The 22303-nt window shown below is 37.5% G+C and overlaps 1 protein-coding gene across 1 annotated transcript in view; it reads right to left on the bottom strand.

The window, feature by feature from the left end:
- DOCK2 (dedicator of cytokinesis 2) overlaps positions 1–22303 on the bottom strand; it is a 486757-nt gene that overhangs the window by 342667 nt on the left and 121787 nt on the right. Inside the window, exons 24-25 of the mRNA XM_012552398.3 lie at positions 20050–20120; positions 18014–18120 (exon numbers count right to left, since the gene is read on the bottom strand). Coding sequence (XP_012407852.1) covers positions 18014–18120; positions 20050–20120 — 178 coding nt within the window. The remainder of the gene's footprint in view (positions 1–18013; positions 18121–20049; positions 20121–22303) is intronic.

The following is a 22303-nucleotide window of genomic DNA, read 5'->3' as shown; positions in this document are numbered from 1 at the left end:
TTTTATTCTCACAATTCTGGGAGGAAGGTGCTGTTAATGCTAATCCCTATTGTACAGATGAGGAAACTGAGGCAAACAGAAGTTAAATGACTTGTGCAGAATTACACAGCTAATAAGTGTCTGAGGTCAGATAAAATCTTCCTGACTCCAGATCAGCTATTCTACCCACTGGCCCACATAATTCTCTCAGGGTAGATTTAGTACCCAGATCAATAAATCCTAATTTGGCCTCTTTATATTTGGTATAATAAGAAAGGATCAGAATTAAACTCATTTTACCTTTAGGATCAGAACTTCTAAACTATGACAAGTCAAATGGCCTCTGACCTTAAAGGAACTTTAATATGAAGACATTTTAGTAGATAGACATAGGATGATACATTTAGACCTAAGAGATTTAGTCTAACCTGGGGGTAACTAAGTGATACAGTGAATAGAATACTAGCCCTGGAGATAGGAGGAGGTGAATTCAAATTCAGTCTCAGATACTTAATTACCTGTGTGATCCTGAGACAGTCATTTCACTCTTTTTGCCTCAGTTCCCTCATCTATAAAATGAACTGAAAAAGGAAATGGGAAATGGCAAACCCTTTGCCAAGAAAATCCCTAGTAGGGTCATAAAGTGTTGGGCATGATGAACATGACCAAAAAACAGTAAGTCAAACCTTCCTCACTTTACAAATATAGAAATTGAGGCCCTGGGTTCTAGCCCTGACTCTGACACTTATTATCTAGAGGCAAGTCATTTCTCTCTAGCCTCCAGTTTCTTCCAGTGTAAAATAAAAACTTGAAACAAATGATCACTAAGATGTTTTGCACTAGGAAGGAAGGAAGGAAGGAAGGAAGGAAGGAAGGAAGGAAGGAAGGAAGGAAGGAAAGAAGGAAGGAAGGAAGGGAGAGAGGGAGGGAGAGAGGGAAGGAGGGAAGGAGGGAGAGAGGGAGGGAGAGAGGGAAGGAGGGAAGGAGGGAAAGAGGAAGAGAGGGAGGGAAGGAGAAAGGGAGAGAGGAAGGGAGAGAGAAAGGAAGGAGGGAGGAAGGGAGAGAGGAAAGATTTATTGTGCCTATTATATACCAGGAACTGCTCTAAGTGCTTTACAAATGTCATATTAGATCTTCACAACAACCCTGGAAGGTAGGTGCTATTGTTACTCTCACTTTACAGCTGAGGAAACTGAGGCAGACAGAGATTAAGTGACTTTCCCAGAGTCACCTAGGTATTGCATGTCTGAGGCCAGATTTAAACTCAGGTATTCCTGACTCCAGACCTACCATTCTATCCACTCTTATCTACTATACCACCTTTAAATCCTATGATTCCAATTGTACCCTTTTCTTGATTTTAGTTGAAGCCCTCCTTTTAACAGCATCACCTCTGACTTTTAAGAAGCTATTTATAATCCTTCTATTTCCATTTTTACATATATAAAATGGATATGACAACATAGGATCCCTTCCTCACTCCATAATTCAATAGGACATTATGAAGATAAAAGCAATCCCCTTTGAAATGCTTTCAAACCAAGATCTATGTAAGTAACTTCTACATATTACTAGTTTTAGATATCTAGGTGGTATAATGGATAGAGTGGTAGGTTTTAGAGTTATGAAGAGTTAAAATCTTGCCTCAGAGACTTATTGGCTGTGTGATGCTGAGCAAATCACTTAACCTCTATTTGCCTTAATCTACTGGAGAAGAAAATGGCAAATCATTTCAGTATCTTTGCCATGAAAATCCCTTATAGGGCCAAGAAGAGTAGGACATGACTGACAAACTGAACAAGTATTGCTCTCATAGTTCAAAAAACCTTAGCATGTTAGAACAGGCAGAAATCTCAGACTTAACACCCTCATTTTATGGAAGAGGAGGCCAACATGTCATATGACTTGTCCAACATCTGGGACTTGAACTGAGGGCTTCTGATTCCCAATTCAGTACTCTCTTTATTAGCTATATACTTAATACAGTGGAAAGAATGTTGGTCTTAGAATTAGAATAGATATATTTGAATTTCTTGTCATTTGTTACCCTAGTGTCATCGGACAAATCACTTAACTGACATTGGTTTGTCATTTGTAAAATGAGGAAACTATACATTGTACAAGATGCCCTCCAAGGTCCTTTTCAGTTCGAAACTGATGATCCTATGCCCATCTGCTGAAGCTTCTACTTACCAAAGATTAAGTTCTGAGGGGCAATTTCACTGTAGTTACTACAGTTTAGTAGTTCCAAGCCTAAAGACAAAATGTGTTTAATGATAATTTCCATAAAAAAGGTATCAACTTAAGACTTCATGGGGAGAACAATGTTAACAGCATCCCTATGGCTCATCTGAACATTCACACATTTCCCAGGACTCTCACAGGGAGGGTCATTCATTCATTCTCTCCCCAGAGCTGTATTAAGTAACTTTTCTTTTTGATCTGGAGCTGTGATTTTACTGCTGTGGAGAACTCAAGGTGAGAAAATTCTTTAAATCAGTATAGATTGGCATTTGTTATGCAACTAAGAGAGTCATCAGGATGCTGGGATGTAAAATGGTTTTCCAAGGTCACAGAGTCAATATGAGAAGAACTTGAACTCATTTCTTTCTGGTTCATAACCTGCTCTCTCTCAACTGTACCACACTGCCACTCATTTCACAACATGTAATGCATTGTATCATTCTCATCCTTTGTGTCCCAAAAATCCACTTCAAACTATAGAATTTCAATTCTGCTGGAGCTTCTAAGAATTATGGTACCTTGGAAATGGTTTTTAGTGTGTGTAATGATGGGGTTTTTCCCCCAGACGAATAAATGGAAATCACAAAAAGCTCAGAGGACCCGACTGAATCAAAACATCAATCAAAAGCTTAAACTGAATGTGCACACATCCTCAAATCAATTTGAGAGAATTAAAATGCTTTGATCACAGGATAAAGACAGATGGAAACATAGAGGAAAAAATTTTGTGATTGGCTAAAAAAACATGAGATATACCTCTAAGTCTGTGTCTAACACAGCAAGTCAATTCAATACAAAAAAAGTCTGATGCCAGGCCAATCTAATGATGGATAAATTTGTCTAGGCAGCTAGGTGGTACAGTGGATAGAGCACTGGGCTTGAGATCAGGAAGCCTCATCTTTATTATTTCAAATCTGGCCTTATGACACTTACTATATGATCCTAGACAAATCATACAATCCCATTTGCCTCAGTTTCCTCAACTATAAGATGAGATAGAAAAAGAAATGGCAAATTACTTCAATATCTTTCCCAAATGGGGTCATGAAGAATTGAACAGAACTGAAAAATGACTCAACAAAAATTTGTCTAAGCCCCCAAGAAGGAATCTCTCTAGTCAACCATGTGAGTTCCAGAGATGCTGAAGCCCCTTCAAAGTTCCCATCTGTGACTAGAGTCAAACTAGAGTTTACCAGAGCTGGCAGCATTAGCCACAGGAATTCAAGGGGTGACTGAGCAACAATCCTGAGACAGATGTGCCCAAGCAGGGACTTTGTAAGCACTATATGGTCTAAAGAATTTGCAGGAAGACAGCTGGTTTCCTCCTTTCCCTTAATGTTTGAGGTAAAGGCAGGAAAAAAGTGATACAGCCTTAGAGATGTGGCCAGACCCAGGACAATCTGCTGCTACATCTTTTCTTTCTGAGGATTCATCTTAGCAACCTATCCATCATCAACATGACAGACAGCATCAAACTTCATAAAGACTCCAGAAGTGGAAAAAAGGACTTCCAGGGCCAGGAGTCAGGAGATATCCTCTTGCCATATGTGTTTTCAATACATGTGCCTCATTAACATTGTACTTTAAGGCTGAGCTCACTCTCACCAGGGACCCTATTGTGCATGGGGGAGAATGTGTCCCTAATTAAGGGGAAATATTTTATAACAGCTGTTCTTACTGTACCTTCTCAGCAAATGCAGAAAAAAAGCAGAGTTTGGGGGAATATGAAATGAGAATATATAAAAAAACTGAAAAGTGTTATATAGATACAATTCATGTTATATATATATATATACATGAATACACATATATGTAGATATTCACACGTGTACATATTATAAATATATATTATTGCTCTAGAAATGCTCTAATATATAAATATTGTGTATATCTATGTGATATATAGATTATATACATATGTATATATGTATCTCTTAGAGAAGGCAAAGTATCACAGTCTTGGAGGTAAGAAGACCTGAGTTCAGACATGGTCTCAGATACTTAATTGGATGATATCAGGCAAGTCATTTAACCTCCACCTGCCTCAGTTTCCTCAACTGTAAAATGAGGATAATAATATCACTTATCTCCTGAGGTTGTTATGAGGATAAAATGAGATATATGTAAAGCACTTAGCATCCTTCCGGGTGCTTAGTAGGTATTCAATAAATGCTTTTTTCTTCTTTTGTTGATAAATGTCATTATTATAATACATAGATGTCAGCAGAATATAAGATGATGCAAGGCAGGAGTTAGTTTTTACTTTGTCTCTGTACTTCTAGCACTTGGTCAGTCAAAAAGGCTTATGAATGGGAACTCCATTCCAGGGAGAAGTACTCCAGAAGTAGAATCTCCTGCCCTTCAGGGATTATTCATAGAACACTGAGCAGGATTAGCAGCTATCTTTTGGAAATCCACCCAAAATTTGAGTCCAGGTAGGGGGAATGGCGAGAGAAAAAACTGTTAATACTAAAAAAGCCACACTGGCCACTAAGAAACCAACTTAATGTATGTATCACATAGAGGTGATGTCAAGCAAAACTCCCAAAAAATAGGTCCCAATCAGTCAGTGTTCTAATTAATTCAAAAATCTGCCAGAAAACATCTAGCATAGCTTCCCATGCTGCTTTTACTTTAGAAAGACCTGTTCAAACTTATGTTCCTGTTTGAGAATCCTAGCCTCCAGCAGCTGTTTGCTCAAGCATCACCCCCTCCACAGAAAAGCTGTGATCTAAGAAGCTGAGGTTGACAGAACAGTCATTATTGGTGAGAACCATGTGTTCCTCTCTGTCACAGTTCACTGAACAAATCTGTCAAAAAGCTATGTGGCCATTTAGAACACAGCAAAGTAGCAGCAACAATCAAACAAAAGGGAAGCCCCAAATTTAAAAAAAAAAAAAAACGGAAGGGACAAGGGATAGATACTCTTTATCCAAAACAGCAAAGGAGAGAGGTGATTATGTGCCAAATAATACTAGACTTGACTCTACGAGAAGCTTGGGTTCAGATATCTGTGACTACAGGCAAATCACTTAGCTACTCTGAGAGTCACTTAATTCATCTATAAATAAGGACAATAATATTCATAGAAAAGTAGCACAGTATAATGCTTAGAGATCTACTCCCAAAGTCAAGAAGATATGGATTCAAGTTCTAACTTTGACATACATTTGTGATCCTGGGCAAACCCCTTAACTTCTCAGTATTCTATGAGCTATAAAGCATATTCTGTTCATCTTTGCTAACCTCATTAATCACTCTCTAAAGCAGTGTAATCAGAGATCTGGTTAAAAAGAAAAATGCTCACAATTTCTACCCTGAAGGTTGTTTGGAGGATGAAATGAAATAATTTATATAAAGTATAAAGCTTTCATAAATAATATAGTGACATATTGACAATGTTATATAAATGTCATTACAATTCCATATAATATTATCTTTGTACATCCAAAACCTAGTCAGACAGAGTCAATCAACAAGCATTTTAAGTGCTAGGCACTCTGCCCAGCATAGAGATTCAAAGAAAGGCATAAAACAATTTCTGCCCTCAAGGAGCACACATTGTTTTGGGGCAAACAACAGGTAAATAACTAATGTGACATATGGAGTAGAAGGAAGGTAATCTCAAGAGGGAGACATTAACAACCAGAAGTGTCATGTGGGGGGATGAAGGATGGAGAAGGACTTGATAGGAAGCCATCCTGTAGAAAGTTGGATTTTAGCTGAATTCTGAAAAAAAGTCAAAGAAGCTAAGGATGTTGGGACATGAAGGAGCAGCACATTCATGAGGGACAACCAACAGAAAGAGAGAGATGGAAAACACAGTGTAAGTTGCAAGGAACTGTAAACTTGTCATTGTAGGTAGGTTACAGAGGACATGCATGGGAGTGAAATATAAGACTAGGAAGGTCTGAAGAATCAAGGTTTTGAAGAATTTAAATGCCAAAGAGAGGAGTTATATATTTTATCACAGGCATGATAAAAATACATTGGAACAATATTTTTATTTGTCATTGGTCCTCGAAAAGTATTGATGACATCAAGAGCGTGATGTCTTGACTTGCAAGGGAATTGAATTTATATGAAGCAGAGCTGTGCTAAGTCATCAGCTTTACCCTCTCCTCCAGAGTCATCAGCCACAGGTAGTTGACATGACCAGACTGAGAATTTAGAAAAATCATCTTGGCAGCTGAGTGAATTGGATTGAGGAGAGGTGAAGTAGGAAACTATTGAAATATCAAAGACAGATGATAAGGGACTGAACTAGGATTGTAGCTACCAGTGAAGAGATGAAGATGTATATAAGAGCTCCGATGAAAGTAGAAACAACAATATTTGACAATAGGGAATGTATGAGCCAGAGCAAAGAACAGCACTAAGACTGCAAACAGGAGGGACTGGGAGGATGGTGGTGCCCTCAATAACTAGCTCATAGTAATAAATACTTATTGTATCAGATTATATAGGAATAAAAATGGAAAAGATATGCTTCCCCATGAGAGTATAAGTGTAAAGCATTCTCTCTCTTTTTTATTTTCTGCTAGCATGATAACAAACATTATTATTCTGCCATTGCCAATAACTATAAAGAAAGGAAAAATATACAAATAAATTAAGTTTCCATGTTGCAATAAATCCAGAGAAGTCTCATCACATCACTGGACACAATGGAGCAAAATGTATAGCTATGAAATTTCCCCCTGACCTCACAGCAGTGATCAGGCATATTAGCTGGACTGTACAGTGCCTGTGATGCTGAGGACAGATGAAAAACAACAGCAGAAAGCAGCCACCTATAGAATTAGCCCCTTCATGCTCAAGATGACATTTTTCAATGAAGTTTCTATCAATAAAATCTTTTTTGTGAAAATAGAGAATAATTTTTTTTACACTTCCACTAATTCTCTGTCAGTGTGGACACATGCATTTCCTCTCTCTTTTTCATTCTTGTTAATTTTGAAAACAAAGAAAATAGCTCTGATGTCAAAGTAACCAATACTAAACCAAGTGGCATTAGCAGTGAACAATTTGTTGTTTTTGTTCTACGTCCAACTTTGTGACCCCAACTGGAGTTTTTTGACAAAGATTCTGGAGTGGTTTGCCGATTCCTTCTCCAGCTTGACAGATAAGGAAACTGAGGCAGATTTAAGTGACTTACTCAGGATCACATAATTAGTAAGGATCTGAAGCTGGGTTTGAACTAAAGAAGATGAGTCCTACTGACTTCAGGCCCTGTCCTCTATCCCCTGTATCACCTACCTGCTCTTATAAGAAAATTAATTAGCATTTATAGAGTAGAGTATGTGCCAGCCACTGTATTGTACAATTTACTAATATTATCTTATTTTTAATCTCATAAAAACCCTGAAATATAAGTGTTGTTATTATTCCTATTTTACATATGAGCACACAGTCAAATGGAGATACAATGACTTGACCAACGTAACCCAGTTAATAGATATCTGAGGCTGAATTTGACCATACTAGACTCCAAGTTGAACAAGGCAAGGCTGGGCCTGAAGAGATTCACATGAACTTAAGCTAAGTGAGGTGAGTAGAACCAAGAGAAAATTAACATGGCAACAGCAAGATTATACAATGACCAATTCTGATGGACGTGGATCTTTTTAACAGCAAATTGAATCAGGCCAGTTCCAATGGACTCTCGATGAAGAGAGACATCTACACCCAGAGAGAGGACGTGGAGATTGAGTGTGGAACACAACATGATATTTTCACTTTTTGTTTTTTGCTTGTTTTTTTTGTTTTCTTTTTGGTATTTTTCTCCTTATTGAACTGATTTTTCTTGTGCAGCATGATAATTGTCGAAATATGTATAGAAGAATTGCACATGTTAACATATACTGTATTACTTGCTGTCTAGGGAAAAGGATAGGGAAAGGGAGGAAGAAAAATATGGGACCCAAGTTTTTGCAGGATGAATGCTAAAAACTATCTTTGCATGCATTTTGAAAATAGAAAGCTGTTATTAATTTAAAAAAAAAGAAAGAAAGGCAAGGCTAACGTGACATGGTGTTAAAAAGAATGGACCACATGTCAGATGGTCTAGTTTGGAGTCCTAGCTAGCTACCTGACTTTAGGGAAGCCATTAACCTACTTGAATCTGGCCTGCCTATCTCATGGGGTTATTAAGGGGATGAATGATATATTGTATGTAGAAATGGCTCAGTGGATAGAATGTTAGACCCGGCATCAGGAGGACCTAAATTCAAGTCCAATCTTGGACATTTACTAGATGGGTGACTCTGGGAAAGTCACTGCACCTGTATTTGTCTCAATTTCTCCTGTAAGAAGAACTGAGATAATAAGAGTACCTATCTCACAGGGCTGACATGAGGTTAAAAATGAGTAAATATTTATAAAACACTTAGAACACTACTTGGCACATAGTGGGTACTAATGTTGTTAATCATTATTATTATATGTTGTAACTATAAAACTCAAAAGAAATGAGTTATTACTGTTATATACATATATATATATATATAATTTGTTATAATTATATACATATAGATAAAATTTGTTAAAATATATAAAGACTACTTTAAGATTTTGATAAATTTGTAATTTCATCAGTAATTTCATTATTAAATCAGTGGTTCCCATACACCCTTCCATAATTTCTTATCTTTCATTCTTTGTCCTTATCTTTCTACATATCTCCAGATATATATGTAATTGGTAATATCTGTTGTGCCACTTCTAGCAGGCAAGTCACTATTTGCAACATGTCACAATTTTGCATTCTGTCTATGCCCAAAGTTTATCTTTCTCTTGTCATGTAAATAACTTGGGATTTCAGTTACTATAAAATTGTGATGCCCCATGATATGCAAATATGAAGTATTACTAAAAGTGTATTAAGGTTAAAGTAATGGGTTTTCATGGTATCCTGGAATTTAGGGAAAACCTCCATACTTTGCCAAATTCAATCCAGTCTGATTTCATCCTTTTCAACTATGGAACCCATTCATTATCTATTTGCAGCACCTATCTAACAATGATAACAAAAGTAATATGACTCAAATAAACAAAATTAAAATAATAAATAAAGTCAGAGAAGTTATATCACATTTTGGGACACTATAATCTCTGCTGGAAGTATAAGAATAACTCTGAAACTTTTCTTTTGCCTGATAATGAGCAGGTACATCAATTGAGTCACAGAACTATAATATAGGCATGGGAAAATATCTATCAATCAATATAGATCTAAATAGATATATCATATAAGTACAAAATATATATTGATATAGAAACATGTATATCACAGACACATATGAAAAAATAGACAAAAAGTAGAGATTCAATCTGTGATTTTCTGGTAAAAAGAACTATTGTGCAAAATGAGGAAATTCCCTCTAACAATGCAGGTCAAAACCATCTCTGAAACTTACAGTCTTAGTGGGCACTGTGAGGCTTAAGTGATACAGATGGAAAGATATAAATGGATTTCCTCTACACAAAGGCAATGTGAGTTTTTCCACCATTTACTTTTCCTCCAGTGTGGATCATTTGACCAAGCTCTCCCTTGTTCATTGTTGATTTCGTTTAGACATCATGGTACAATTAGTACCATAGCATCTATGAATAGGAACATGTGGAGAACTCTTAACAGGAATGACTTCCCTTGTGTAAGACTTTCCCCCTAATATTGGTGAACACCAGAAGTCTCCCTGTTTTATTCTTTGTTTCGTGCCAATATTCAGTAGCTTGTTGAACAAAGGATAAAAATGAGACTGATCTTTACATTTCTTTTAGTCAAGTGGTGCCAAATAATACTGACTAACTTGAACTATATGAAAAAAAAGAAAGTTTTCTAAGACAGTCTGCTTTATGACAGTCTCAGAAAATGGCTATTATTCTTTCACACACAAGCATCCCCCAATGTGGTTATAGAATGTGCCAGAGAAGTCCCCACCTAAATAGTATGGTCCCAATCTCTAAGAAATGCTAGACTTAGAAAGATGAGGAAAACACATTTGTATGTGGGAATTTCTTATGGAAAAAAAAGAAAGAAAAGAAATTCTTCCACTTTAGGCTTTCTGCCTTTACTTAGTCCTACATAGCTCCTAAAGATCACTCTTCCTCTCCTGGGCTTCAGGCTCCATTTACCTTTCCTGCAAATTTCAGTGACTACTGCCCCTGGGAGCCATATCCCATTCCTGACCTGTTTCTCTCTTCAGCACTTGGCTTACCTGAAACTTGTCCGCATTCCAACTATGCTGTCCAAGATCTAAAAACAGAATATCTCTTCCTGTTTCAAAGTTTGTACCACTCACAAAAGGGGAGAGGAGGGGAAGGAATCACTCTGGAGTCAGGAGGACCTGAGTTCAAATCCAACCTCCAACGTGTGACACTCACTAGCTATGTAACCCTGGGCAAGTCACTTAACACTTGAGGAAAAAAGTTTGTACCCCTATTTAACCTCTCATTATATTTCTGTTTTCCTATTGGTAAAACTACTTTAGTAATCAACTCTTAACCAGCTTAATATGATTGGCAGTACTTAAACTGAATGAATAAACAAACTCAAGTTCCCAGCCCTATCTACTTTCTGGGATCTCACTGATAAGTCATCAATTAAGTGCCTCCAGAGAAATGTTATTCCAGAATCAGAGAATCACAGAGGCTGTTGTTTGTCCTTCATTCTCGAAGAGGACCCTGACATCAGGGAGGCGCTGCCATGACATGCAAGTAAGTTGAATTTAGGAGAAGAAAGTCTGTCCAAGGTCACCTGCCTCACTTTACCCTCCAGAGCCATCTGGGTCCAGATTGAGAACTAGCAGGGATATTAATCAGGCCCCCATCACATTTGCTCTACACAATTGCTACACGATACCTTCTAATTGATCTCCCTATCTCAATTCTCTCCTCATTCCAATTCTTCCTCCACCCAGCTTCCAAGGTGATTTTTCCAAAGCACAGTTCTAACCATGTCACCCCTTCCTCAAAAAGTTCCCATGGTTCTCTATTGCCTCTATGAATAAAATACAAACTCAAATATTTGGCATTCAAAGCTCTTTATATAACCTACCCCTTCCTACTTTTCTTGACCTTTTGCTCACTTTCATGCATTCATCAATCAAGTTACACAGGCCTATTTTGTATTTGGGACTCTATCCCCCAGCACCATGACTTTCCAATGAGTCCCATGTACCTAGAATGTTTTACCCTCTCACTATCATCACTGAATTTGTCTGACTTCTTGCAAGGTTCAGCAAAAACTATAGCTTCTTGAGAGAGCCTTTTCTAATTCCAGGGCTGATAATGCCTCTTTTTTCAGATTATTTTCCATCTGTATATAGCTTGTCTCTCCCTTTAGAATGTAAGCTCTTTCAGGAATGTCTGGTTTTGTCTCCTAAGATCTTAGCAGTGTCCAGAACATAGTACACATTTAATAAAACTTTCCTGACTTGATTTGATTCACTGATCCATCATTTTACAGAAGAAGAAATTAAAATCTTGAAAAATAAAATGATCCACCCTATTTCATCCAGGTAGTAAGAAGCAGAACTAGGACTTGCACCCATAACCCATAGACCATAATTCATAACTTCAAATCCAGCACTCTTTTGACTGCACCAGACTTAGAACTTTTCAATAGAAAGATCAAATATTTCTCTTTGCAATAACATTATAAGTAATTTCTACCAACAGTAACGGGATGGTTTGTTGTTGAGGGTTTTTCCCCTGACACTCTTTCTACTGACACATTCATACAAAGCTAAAATATACACTGTGTATAATCTTGGCTAACAATGTGGATGCTTTTCTAGTGTCATTTCTTCCTGAAAATCCAACGGTACTAAGAAATCCTCAAGCAATGAAGCACCACAAAGGATGGCTGTCAAGTTTCCAAGTGTCACATTCAATGCCTTAGCAGAACAGAGGATGGACTCAACACCCAAGAAAATTCTCATCCATATGAAAAGCATGGGCACACTGAACACATTCTTACAATGAAAGGGAGTTTAAGGGGGAGAGCAGATTCACAAAATGAAAAACACAACAATGAATTGTAAGTCATAACATCATAAACCACTAAAATGAAAAAATGTAACTGCAAGTTACCTCCAGTTTCCAAACCTTGGGTGTTTGAGTCCTCAGCTAGACTGTTGCTATCAGTAAACCCCCCAAAGTTTAGCCAGCTACACGGTTGTCAGGAGAAGTTGAGAATGAACTTTAAAAGAACATAGGAAAACATCAAAGAATGAGAAAAGAAAGAGCACTGGAATGAGTGGATTGGGGAACTTATTGAAGCAAACCATGCGTATAGTGCTACAAAATTCCCAAATATGTTTAAAAGCCCACAGGTCTCTATGCTTAATTCATATAGAAATTATTGATTCACAACATAGAGTACAAGTAAATAGGAAGGAGAAATACTCCAGACATTTTGCACTTCTTCAGTTAAAGAACTATGTGCTAAACACCACGTACATTCCAGGGCTCTGTGAAGTATTAGGCTTATTGAAAATAGAACAGAAGGAACTTTGTTGATGCCCTAGTGTAGCAAGGCCCAGAGCTGAAGAATCCACCTTTATTATTTATATTATTTTATTATTATTATCATTTATTATTTAATATATTTCCTTTATTAATTTATATTATATTATTACATAATAATATCATTATTTTAATTATTATGATTATTAACACTAAGTCTCCAGATCTTTCTCAGGCTGGAAGTATAGGAGCTATTTAGGGCAGATCCCATTAGTGATCCACATAGAAGCTTTCCACCCTCCTTCTGCTATTAGCCTTCTACTCCCAATGATACCAGTGATAGTTCTGATATTAGTGCAGACACCAAATGAGTTGAGCCCATTGTAGCTCAGAATTTTTAAGTTCAAAGGATCACCTCATTCTGTCTGGGAGCTGGTATCACAGGGAAATATCACCATACTTCCATGACCATCTGGTTTAAAGAAGGAGGTGTACATTTTTAGCAATATGGGCATGGTAAAGTCTCATTAATTCATTGTTGTTGTTCAGTTGTTTTTCAGTTATGTCTGACTTTTTAGGATCCCATTTGGAGTGTTCTTGGCAAAGAAACCAAAGTCGTCTGCCATTTCCTTCTGCAGCTCATTTTACAGATGAGGAAACCGAGGCAAACAGAGTTATGTGACTTGTCCAGGGTCACATAGTTATTACGTGTCTAAGGCCAGACTTGAACTATGGCCTTCCTGACCTCAAGCCTAGCACTCTATTATGCCACCTATCGCCCTCATTAATTCAGATTTCCCTAATTCAATATTTATAAGAGTTCAGAAAAATACAGGAAGAGCTAATATCTATCTTGCTGTGTCCATAAATAAATAAGCAATGTAAAGAGGAATCCAGGATGCTTACTTAAGAGAACAAATTGTTTCCCACCACTTTAGAAACCCTATTTACATAGAGACAATGGCTAAGCTAATTATAAATTATTTATTCATTAAAGCAGGTTCCCTGAGGATCTCTACTTGGCAACACTTGGGTAGCCTATTTTAGTTGAGATATGTACTTGAAAAGAATAAAAATGGCCCTTTTCCTCCCTCTTTACAATACAGTATTCTCTAATTTGGGTTATTTCCTAATACAGACTGGCCTCCTCTAAAATTAGTATGACTGAAGTTTTGCTGTATTTAAAACTCAAGAACAAACCAGGACTGCTGAGCAGTCACTGACCACCTGTCCGAAGACTCTCATAGCCCTCATTTGGTACTACCCCAGCCCAGGGGATGTGGCCCTAGTGACAGAATTAATAAAAGTTAGAATGGACACAGCATGTCAATTCCATGAAGACGCCAGCTTCCCATCTGTCCTCGGTGCTTAAACTTGGACCATGACGAGGATGGCAGTTCTGTGAAATGCTGGGAGCCAAGCGGGTTGCGCTCTCTGCAGCCCTGCCCAACACCATATGCAGTGAGAGCTGTCCTTGTCCGGGCACAGGACATGACTGATTCCATTTCTAACCCAACTCACCACTTGAATTATGTGAATGGTAGTGAGCACATAGTACAAGGCTCAGCCAGGATAAAAAGGGACATGAATGTTTTAAAGTCTCCGGAGTTAAGCCACTCACTCAGCTTGACTAAGAAAGTCAAGTATCTCACTTAAAATTTAAGGCCTCAGAGAAGTCCCACTCCCTTTTCTCTTTTACCAAGACTTAATAGGATTACATCCTAATCACCATATACACAAAACCACAGAAGCCTTAGCCATACATATGCATTTGAGCTAATCTATTCCACACCTGCACAAGCAATCAGGAAATTATCTGCATGAGTATTGAAACTATAAGCAAAAATAGTGTGCTTTTCTCAGCCTCTCTGGACCATTAAACTGTAGGAATGAAATCCAAATAGCAATTCTGTATATACAAAGTTAACTAGGGCCCACTCCCAAAATAACACTTCACAGGTGATAGTCCCACGTGTTTCTGTGATTAACTAGGTTTATAACAAAGGTCCTAGGGAAATATACCTACTTTACTATTGGACAAAATGGGAATTAGGGGAGGAATGGCCCACAGTTCTATCTGCATTCCACTTTTTCTCATTTTTGTTCCTTAAGATTCCAAGGTCCCCAGGGTTTAGTCCTTGCCACCATCAAGAGATAAAGGGGAATCCAAAAGTTTCAGAAATGAGAGAAAAACTATTTTCAAATGCAGACACCTGTTTTATCATTACCTAGTGGCAGCTATGTAATCAGGAGACTTCAGGTTCCTAGGGCTGAGATTAGAAAGTTTGTGGCACCTGAACTTTCCTTCTAGCATATCTAGTGGCAGTGGTTTTAGACCAATTCTTTTGTAAAGAGAATTAATGAATTTTGAGAGAACAGTGGTGATAAGAGAACACTAGAGAGAAGAATCTGAAAGATTTGATAGTTCTATCTGTAATTCATGTTACATCCAAACCTAATCTTGGGTCATCATGGATGGCAAATGTAATCATACATGTAGGTTTAGCAAAACTTAAGAAACTACATAAAGGCCAATCATTATTTCTTCTCTCATTTAATCAAATTTTTATCAAAGAATCACAGTTCTGGAGACAGGGGTACTTAACCTTTCCATTAAGCTGTGAGTTCTTTAAGAGGAGTAGCTGCTTTTGCCATTCATTGTTTCAACAATACATGACACATAACAGATGCTTAATAAATGGTGGTTGATTTGATTTATTTTGTGACATGAACCCATTTGGCAGTCTGGTAAAGCCTGTGGACACTTTCTCAGAATGATGTTTTAAAAGATAGTAAATAAAATACATAATATTATGAAGGAAATCAATGCTGCTGAAATACAAGTTTTTTTTTATTATTTAGCTTTTTATTTACAAGATATATGCATGGGTAATTTTTCATCATTGACAATTACAAGACCTTTTCTTCCAACTTTTCCCCTCCTCCCCCCCCCCTTCCCCCAGATAGCAGGTTGACTAATACATGTTAAATATGTTGAAGTATAAGTTAAATACAATATATGTGTACATGTCCAAACAGTTATGAAATACAATTGTTAAAAAAAAAAAAGTTTTAATTCACAGACACTCCCTCTAAGAAGAGACCTCAGAGACTAGACCTCTAGTTGAATTCTCACTTTCTAGATGACAAAACTGGGGGTTGGGAAGGTTATGATGATCAAAGTCGTATAGATAGGAAGAAGACAGGCAGCTGAATAAAGCATTTATTCAGCACATACTCTATGGTAGTCACTGCTCTGAGTGCTAAATGTACAAAGATGTTCAAGCAAGCAAGATACTTTCTATCTTCAAGGAGATAATATTCTAAAGGGAGAAGATAGCATAGGAAAGGGACCTAGAAAGAAGCAGCAAGAGGAAAAAGGTAGCAGCATCAGAAGTATCAAAAACAAGGTTTGAACCCTTGGCTTCTTATTCCACAAACAATACCCTTTCTACTGAAAGACACTGCTTGTTTGCCATGTATAAGCATGCCTCAAAAGATACTGTGAGTTCAGTTCTAGATCACCAATTATCTCAAATTTTGAGTTTCCCAGTACATGTAAAAGTTATGTTTATACTATATATTGTAGCCTAGTAGTATGTGATAGTATGTCCAAAAATAATGCATATAAAAATTTATTGATGAGTAGTCAATTTAGTTGTGACTGACTCTCATTGGGCTTTTCTTGGCAAAGATACTGGAGTGATTTGCAATTTCCTTCTCCAGATCATTTTGCAAATGAAAAAACTAAGGTAAACAGGGTTAAGTGACCTGCCCAGTGTCACATGGCCAGCAGGTGTCTGAGTCTGGATTTAAACTCAGGTCCTCCTGACCCAAGGCAGACATTCTATCTACTGTGTCTCTATGTAGCTGTTGTTAAAAAATTCTGTCATTTGAACTTTCAGCGAATTCTAATTTTTTTTTGCTGGTGGAGCATCTTGCCTCAAATGTGGACAGCTGCTGAATGATCAGGGTGGTGACTGCTAAAGGTTGGGGTGGCTGTGGCAATGCATTAAACTAAGGCAACAATGAAGTTCGCTATATTGATTCTTGAAAAATTTCTCTGTAGCATGAGAAACTGTTTGATAGCATTTCACCCACAAATTGAAGTCAATCTTCTCAAACCCTGCTGCTACTTTATCAATTAAATTTATGTGATATTCTTCAACATTGTTATATCTTAGGGAATAGGGAGGCCAGGAAGAGGGAGAGAGACAGGGGAATGGCCAGACAGTGAAGAAGTCAGAATATACACATTTATCAATCAAGTTCACAACCTAATATGAGAATAGTTTGTGGCACCCCAAAAAAATTACAAAAGAAACATCAAAGATCATTGATCATAGATCATCATACCAGATATGATAACAATGAAAAAGTTTGAAATATGGTTGTGAAGATCGCGTATTTTAAAATCAGCAGGAGTCCGGAGTTCAGGTTAGGGGAAAATCGGCAATCTTTATTCTCAGTGAAGAAGGATCGAGGTGGAAGAGAATCGGCGACAGCAATGTGTGCAGCTGAGTCAAGAAGCTAGCTAGACCCGCAGCCACATGACCAGCAGCCAAGAGAATGGAACCCAGGCCCAATCTCTCCCAGCTTCTCTTCCTGTTCCTCTCTCTGCCTCCACCCACCAAAATTGTCATTTCCTGTACAACACATCAGGACTTGCACAGAGAGTGGGCAGGGACCATTCTTTATCCAATCATGTATATTAATAGAGTATAGCCCAATTACTATTTAGCCTCATGTACTTGGGACGTAAGTGCATCAACTCAAACTTCAGCCCATTACATACGGTGAGAACTACCAAAATGTGACACATGACACAATGGGAGCATACATTGTTGGAAAAATGGCACCATTAGAGTTGCTCGATGTAGGACTGCCACAAAGCTTTAATTTGTTAATAACATTTTTTAAAATCACCTGAGAAACCCAATAAAATGAGGTATGCTTGGATGTATGTCCAAGTAATGATAAGAACAAGATAATAATTTTAAAAACAAAGAAACCAAGGAGAAAAAAAACTTACTTGAGGCATCTAAAATAAATGACTCCAAATTCTTACCACTGCTCTTTACTTTTCTTGGAAGAAAATAAAAGGGAGTTTTAATGCAAGGCACAAGCCCTCATAAAAAAAACAATTTAATTTAGGTATCTCTACCTTGTCAGTTCTTCTTTGTGTTTATAAATCTCTGGAGAGTTACCATGGAATAGACATTTTAATTATCCAACAAAATGCCAGGTGCTGCTGCATTGTTCCAAAAACCATATGCAGCCTTCATGATGAGTTCGCTTGTGAAGGACAGTTTGGACTTACCTTGTTTTTTAAAGAGATTGCTCTGGACGATCTCATTCATGGACTGCACTTTTTGCTTCTGAAGTTTGACTGGTGGTATGCAAGTGTAAAATTCATAGAGGAGCTGGCTGTAGGCAGGAAACATCAGAATCCCCAAATCAAATCTTAATCAACTTGATAATTATACACTCTTGGGGGTGGGGAAGAGTTGGCACTGCAGGGGGTAGACTAGGCCTGGGATTTCATGTTTTATGCATAATACCCAGTAAGGAATTTCCCTCTACTAATGCAATCCTGTACCTTCTGTGGAACTTAGGATCTTAGAGAGTCACTAGGAATATCGAAAGGTTAAGTGATAACACTAAAAGCAAGTATTCACAAAGTTTGGGAAAATACTGCGTCCTCATTTTATCCCAACAACTCTAAGAAGCTGCTGTTGCTTTTTATTGTTGTTGTTAAGTCATTACAGTTGTGTCTTGACTCATTGTGATCCCATTTAAGGTTTTCTTGGCAAAGGTACTAGAGTGTTTTACAGTTTTCTTCTCCAACTCATTTGACAGATGAATAGACTGAGGAAAATAAGGCTAAATGATTTGCTCAAGGTTTCACAGCTAGTAAGTGTCTGAAGTTGGGTTTGAACTCAGGTCCTTCTGATGCCAGGGCCATCACTCTAACCATTTTACATCTAGCTGCTGGGTGGCACAATGGATAGAATGTAGGCCTTGGAGTCAAGAAGACTCATCTTCAGGAGTTCAAATCGGGTTTCAGACACTTACTAGCTATGTGATCTTACACAAGTCTCTTATTCTTATTTGCCTTGGCTTCCTTATTTGTAAATTAAGCTAGAGAAAGAAATGGCAAACCATTCCAGTATCTCTGCCAAGAAAATCCTCAATGGGGTCTTGGAGAGTTGGGGCTATTATTGTCTCCATTTCACAGATGAGAAAGATGAGGTAGACAGAAGTTAATGACTTGTCCAGGATCAAACAGTTAATAAGTGTCTAGGACCTCACTTCAGTTCTAACACTTCCTCCAATGCAAGTGTTTTGCACAGGGCCACCCATCTAGTTTGTATGAGAGGAAGGAATCATATTCTAGACTTTCTAACTTCAACCCTAGCTCTTTCCCTCCATGATTCCACATCACATCTCTCAATAGTGCTAAAGATTGGAGGCTAAAGACCACCAAGATCTTAAAATTGGAATTTATCAATGGTAGCTTTTAAAACAGAAAAGGCCTTGGCTGATACTTCTTATTCCAGATATCAGCCAAAATATAACAAAATCGTTTGGGTGCTCTTTGAATAAGAAGAACAATAGTCAACTAACCAATTCCAGATACCAGGGAACAAGACTAAAAGTTGTAGTAAAAGTTCCAACATGAATTAGTAGTGGGAATTTCCTTATCTGGGAAATCCTTATACCAAGAACCACAGGAATAGTCCTTATTAGTTTCCTCAATAAAAATCTGTCTTCTATAACCTGTCATCCCGAAACCCAAAAATGAAACATTCCTTAAAGAAAGAGCAACAGGTCATGTTCTGCAAAATTTCATCATAGTTAAAATAATGTACTAAATGACTTTATTCATTTTGTAAAGTGGAAAAAAAGAGGGATGGAGAAGGACCCTGCCTTGGCAACCTCTTTCAAACTCATTGACCAGTGACAAATATGCATTTTCTATAAGACTTTAAGAGCAAGTTATGAGGCAAAGAATGGGAGCCCCCAATAGAAGCAAAAGGGAAGCAATCACCTACATTGTCTTTCAACAGTTTTTCAAACCACCCTTCTCCCTTCAGAAGTAGCACCTCATGCTGTCACTTTTCACTGGCAAGGTTGGGACAAGAATTCCAATCACCTCCTTTCGTTTCTTGCCCAAGTCCTGGTACAAGAAAACATTCCACTTTCCCATTACCCCGCTAATATACCCCCTTAAAAGTTATTGGAAATGTGTCCATCCATCATGAGTCAATCCCAATATTCCTCAGCAAAGCTTCCCTTGCTTTGGCGCTCCCGATTTCTCAAGGGAACTGAGGACAATTCGTACCATGTGCTCACCTGAGTAACTTAGCATCGAAGACAGTTTCCACATCATGGAGAACAGATGGGATATATTTCAAAGCAGCCACCTGGAATAAGAAATGAAATTAACTTGAAAGATGCTCCCATTTCAGGGTTAGGTGTGGGTATAAAGGATATTTTGCTAAATAATACAGTTAATGTGAGGTGGTTCCTACATTATATGAACTGTTCGAATAAGTCACGGCCCTGGATCACTAATCAAGATTATGCAATTATCCCTTCCACATTGTGGGGGTTAGAGGCGCAGCGCCCCCATGATCTGGAAAATCTATGTAAAATTCTATTGGCCTTCCCTTCATACCAGAGAAGAAGTCTGAATTTTTTCTTTTTCTTTTATGTGGTGTTTATAGTATATTATTATAAAATTTGGGTAGGTAGTATAGAAGCCTATATGTATATTTTATGCATTTCTGAGTTTCTAAGCTTTTCCTGGGTTGTCTTCTGGTCTTTTTGTGTCATCTGCAGCTTTCACAAAATTCCTTCAAAATTCCTATTTAATTTCTTATGTCGACCCACAGTCTATCAAAACAATGACAGGGAATACACAAATACACACATGCATACGCATTCAAAATCAGCGCACATATTAGAGAAATGTTTGGATTTGCACACATATATTGTTTCTAGGATATACTGTAATTTATTTAACATGTATAGGACTGCTTGCCATCTAGGGGAGGGGGTGGAGGGAGAGAGGGGGAAAATCGGAACAGAAGTGAGTGCAAGGGATAATGTTGTAAAAAATTATCCTGGCATGGGTTCTGTCAATAAAAAGTTATTATAATAAAAAAGAAATACAAAATCAATGCACATATACACATAATTTTCTCAAAAGGTAAGATAAATGATCCAAGGAACATATATCTTTTTTAGTTTGTTTCATTAAAGCAAGGCTGGGCTACATTAAGTCACATTCTGCCTACCCTTCCTTTGTAAATAGCAGAGGGCATTTTTCAGACCCTGGACAGCGTCTGATGATTAAAGCTTCCTGAAAATGGAATTATATATATATATCAGGTAGGAAGTTAAATTAGTTGGCCCCTAAGATCTTTTCCAATTCTAGGATTCAAATATATTAAGATTCATAAGAGCCCCTGTTATTTTTTTCAAATATTTATCAAAGAAACTGTTAGCAAGATAAGCAGAGCAGAAATTGAATGTTAGGTGTTGTTTTGGGTTTCGGTTTTGCAAATTTCACACGTACAATTTACTGAGGAGGACTTTGTAGGTGAAACTGAATGTGAAAGGCCTACTTGACAAATTAACTAAATAAAGATTTGACATTTGAAATCTAAGGAAAGTAAAAGATAGGACTGTATATTTAATGTTGGATTAGAAAACATTTAATCTCACCCCTTTATTTTATAAGTGGGAAAATTAAGGAACAGGAAAATAAGTGACTTGAAAGGTCACAATCTTAGAAATGCAAGAAGCAGACCTATTAATTAAGCTTGGGTCTACTGATTCCAAATTCCACTCTCTTTTCATTAAACCATACTGCTTACCCTCTTCTACTTGTGAAAAATGAGGGGGTTAGAAAGTCACCTCTAAGGTCTCCTCCAGCTCTATCCATAATAATAGCACACAGTATTGAAGGTTTGCAAAGGTCTTTACACATATTATTGCATTTAATCCTCACAACAACCTTGTAAGGCAGATATTATCATTATCACAATTTCACAGAGGAATCAGTCAGTCAGTCAGCTTTTATTAAGCATCTACTATGTGCCGGGAACTATTCTAAGTGCTGGGATACAGAGAAAGGCAAAAATAATCCCTGCCTTCAAGGAGCTTACAATCTAATTGAGGAGACAGCAAGCAAACAACTATGTGTAAATAAACTATCTATAACATGTATAGAAAATAACCAACAGAGGGAAAGCAATAGAATTAAGAATAATTGGAATTTGAAATCAGGTGTTGCTGAAATTCAGGATTAGCTGCCTCTCATATGTATGTGCATATACTTACATTATGTATGTGTATATTATGTATATGTATATGTATATATGCATATGTATGTATGTATGCACCCATAGACATATAAAAGTTTCCCATGGCATCCAAGGCTATCTCCAGTCATCCTGATCTACAGATACTGGCCACTAGTCCCAGATGCCTCTGGAGGAGAAAGTGAGGCAGGTAACTTTGCTCAGCCTTCCCTCACTTAAATCTGATTCACTTGCATGTCATGACATCACTTTCAAAGGATATTTTGCTCTTCAAGTAT

The sequence above is a fragment of the Sarcophilus harrisii genome, chromosome 2 (assembly GCF_902635505.1).
Source record: "Sarcophilus harrisii chromosome 2, mSarHar1.11, whole genome shotgun sequence".
Taxonomy (NCBI): Eukaryota; Metazoa; Chordata; class Mammalia; order Dasyuromorphia; family Dasyuridae; genus Sarcophilus; species Sarcophilus harrisii.
The sequence above is the reverse complement of the archived record's forward strand: the minus strand, read 5'-3'. Positions and strand labels throughout refer to the sequence as shown.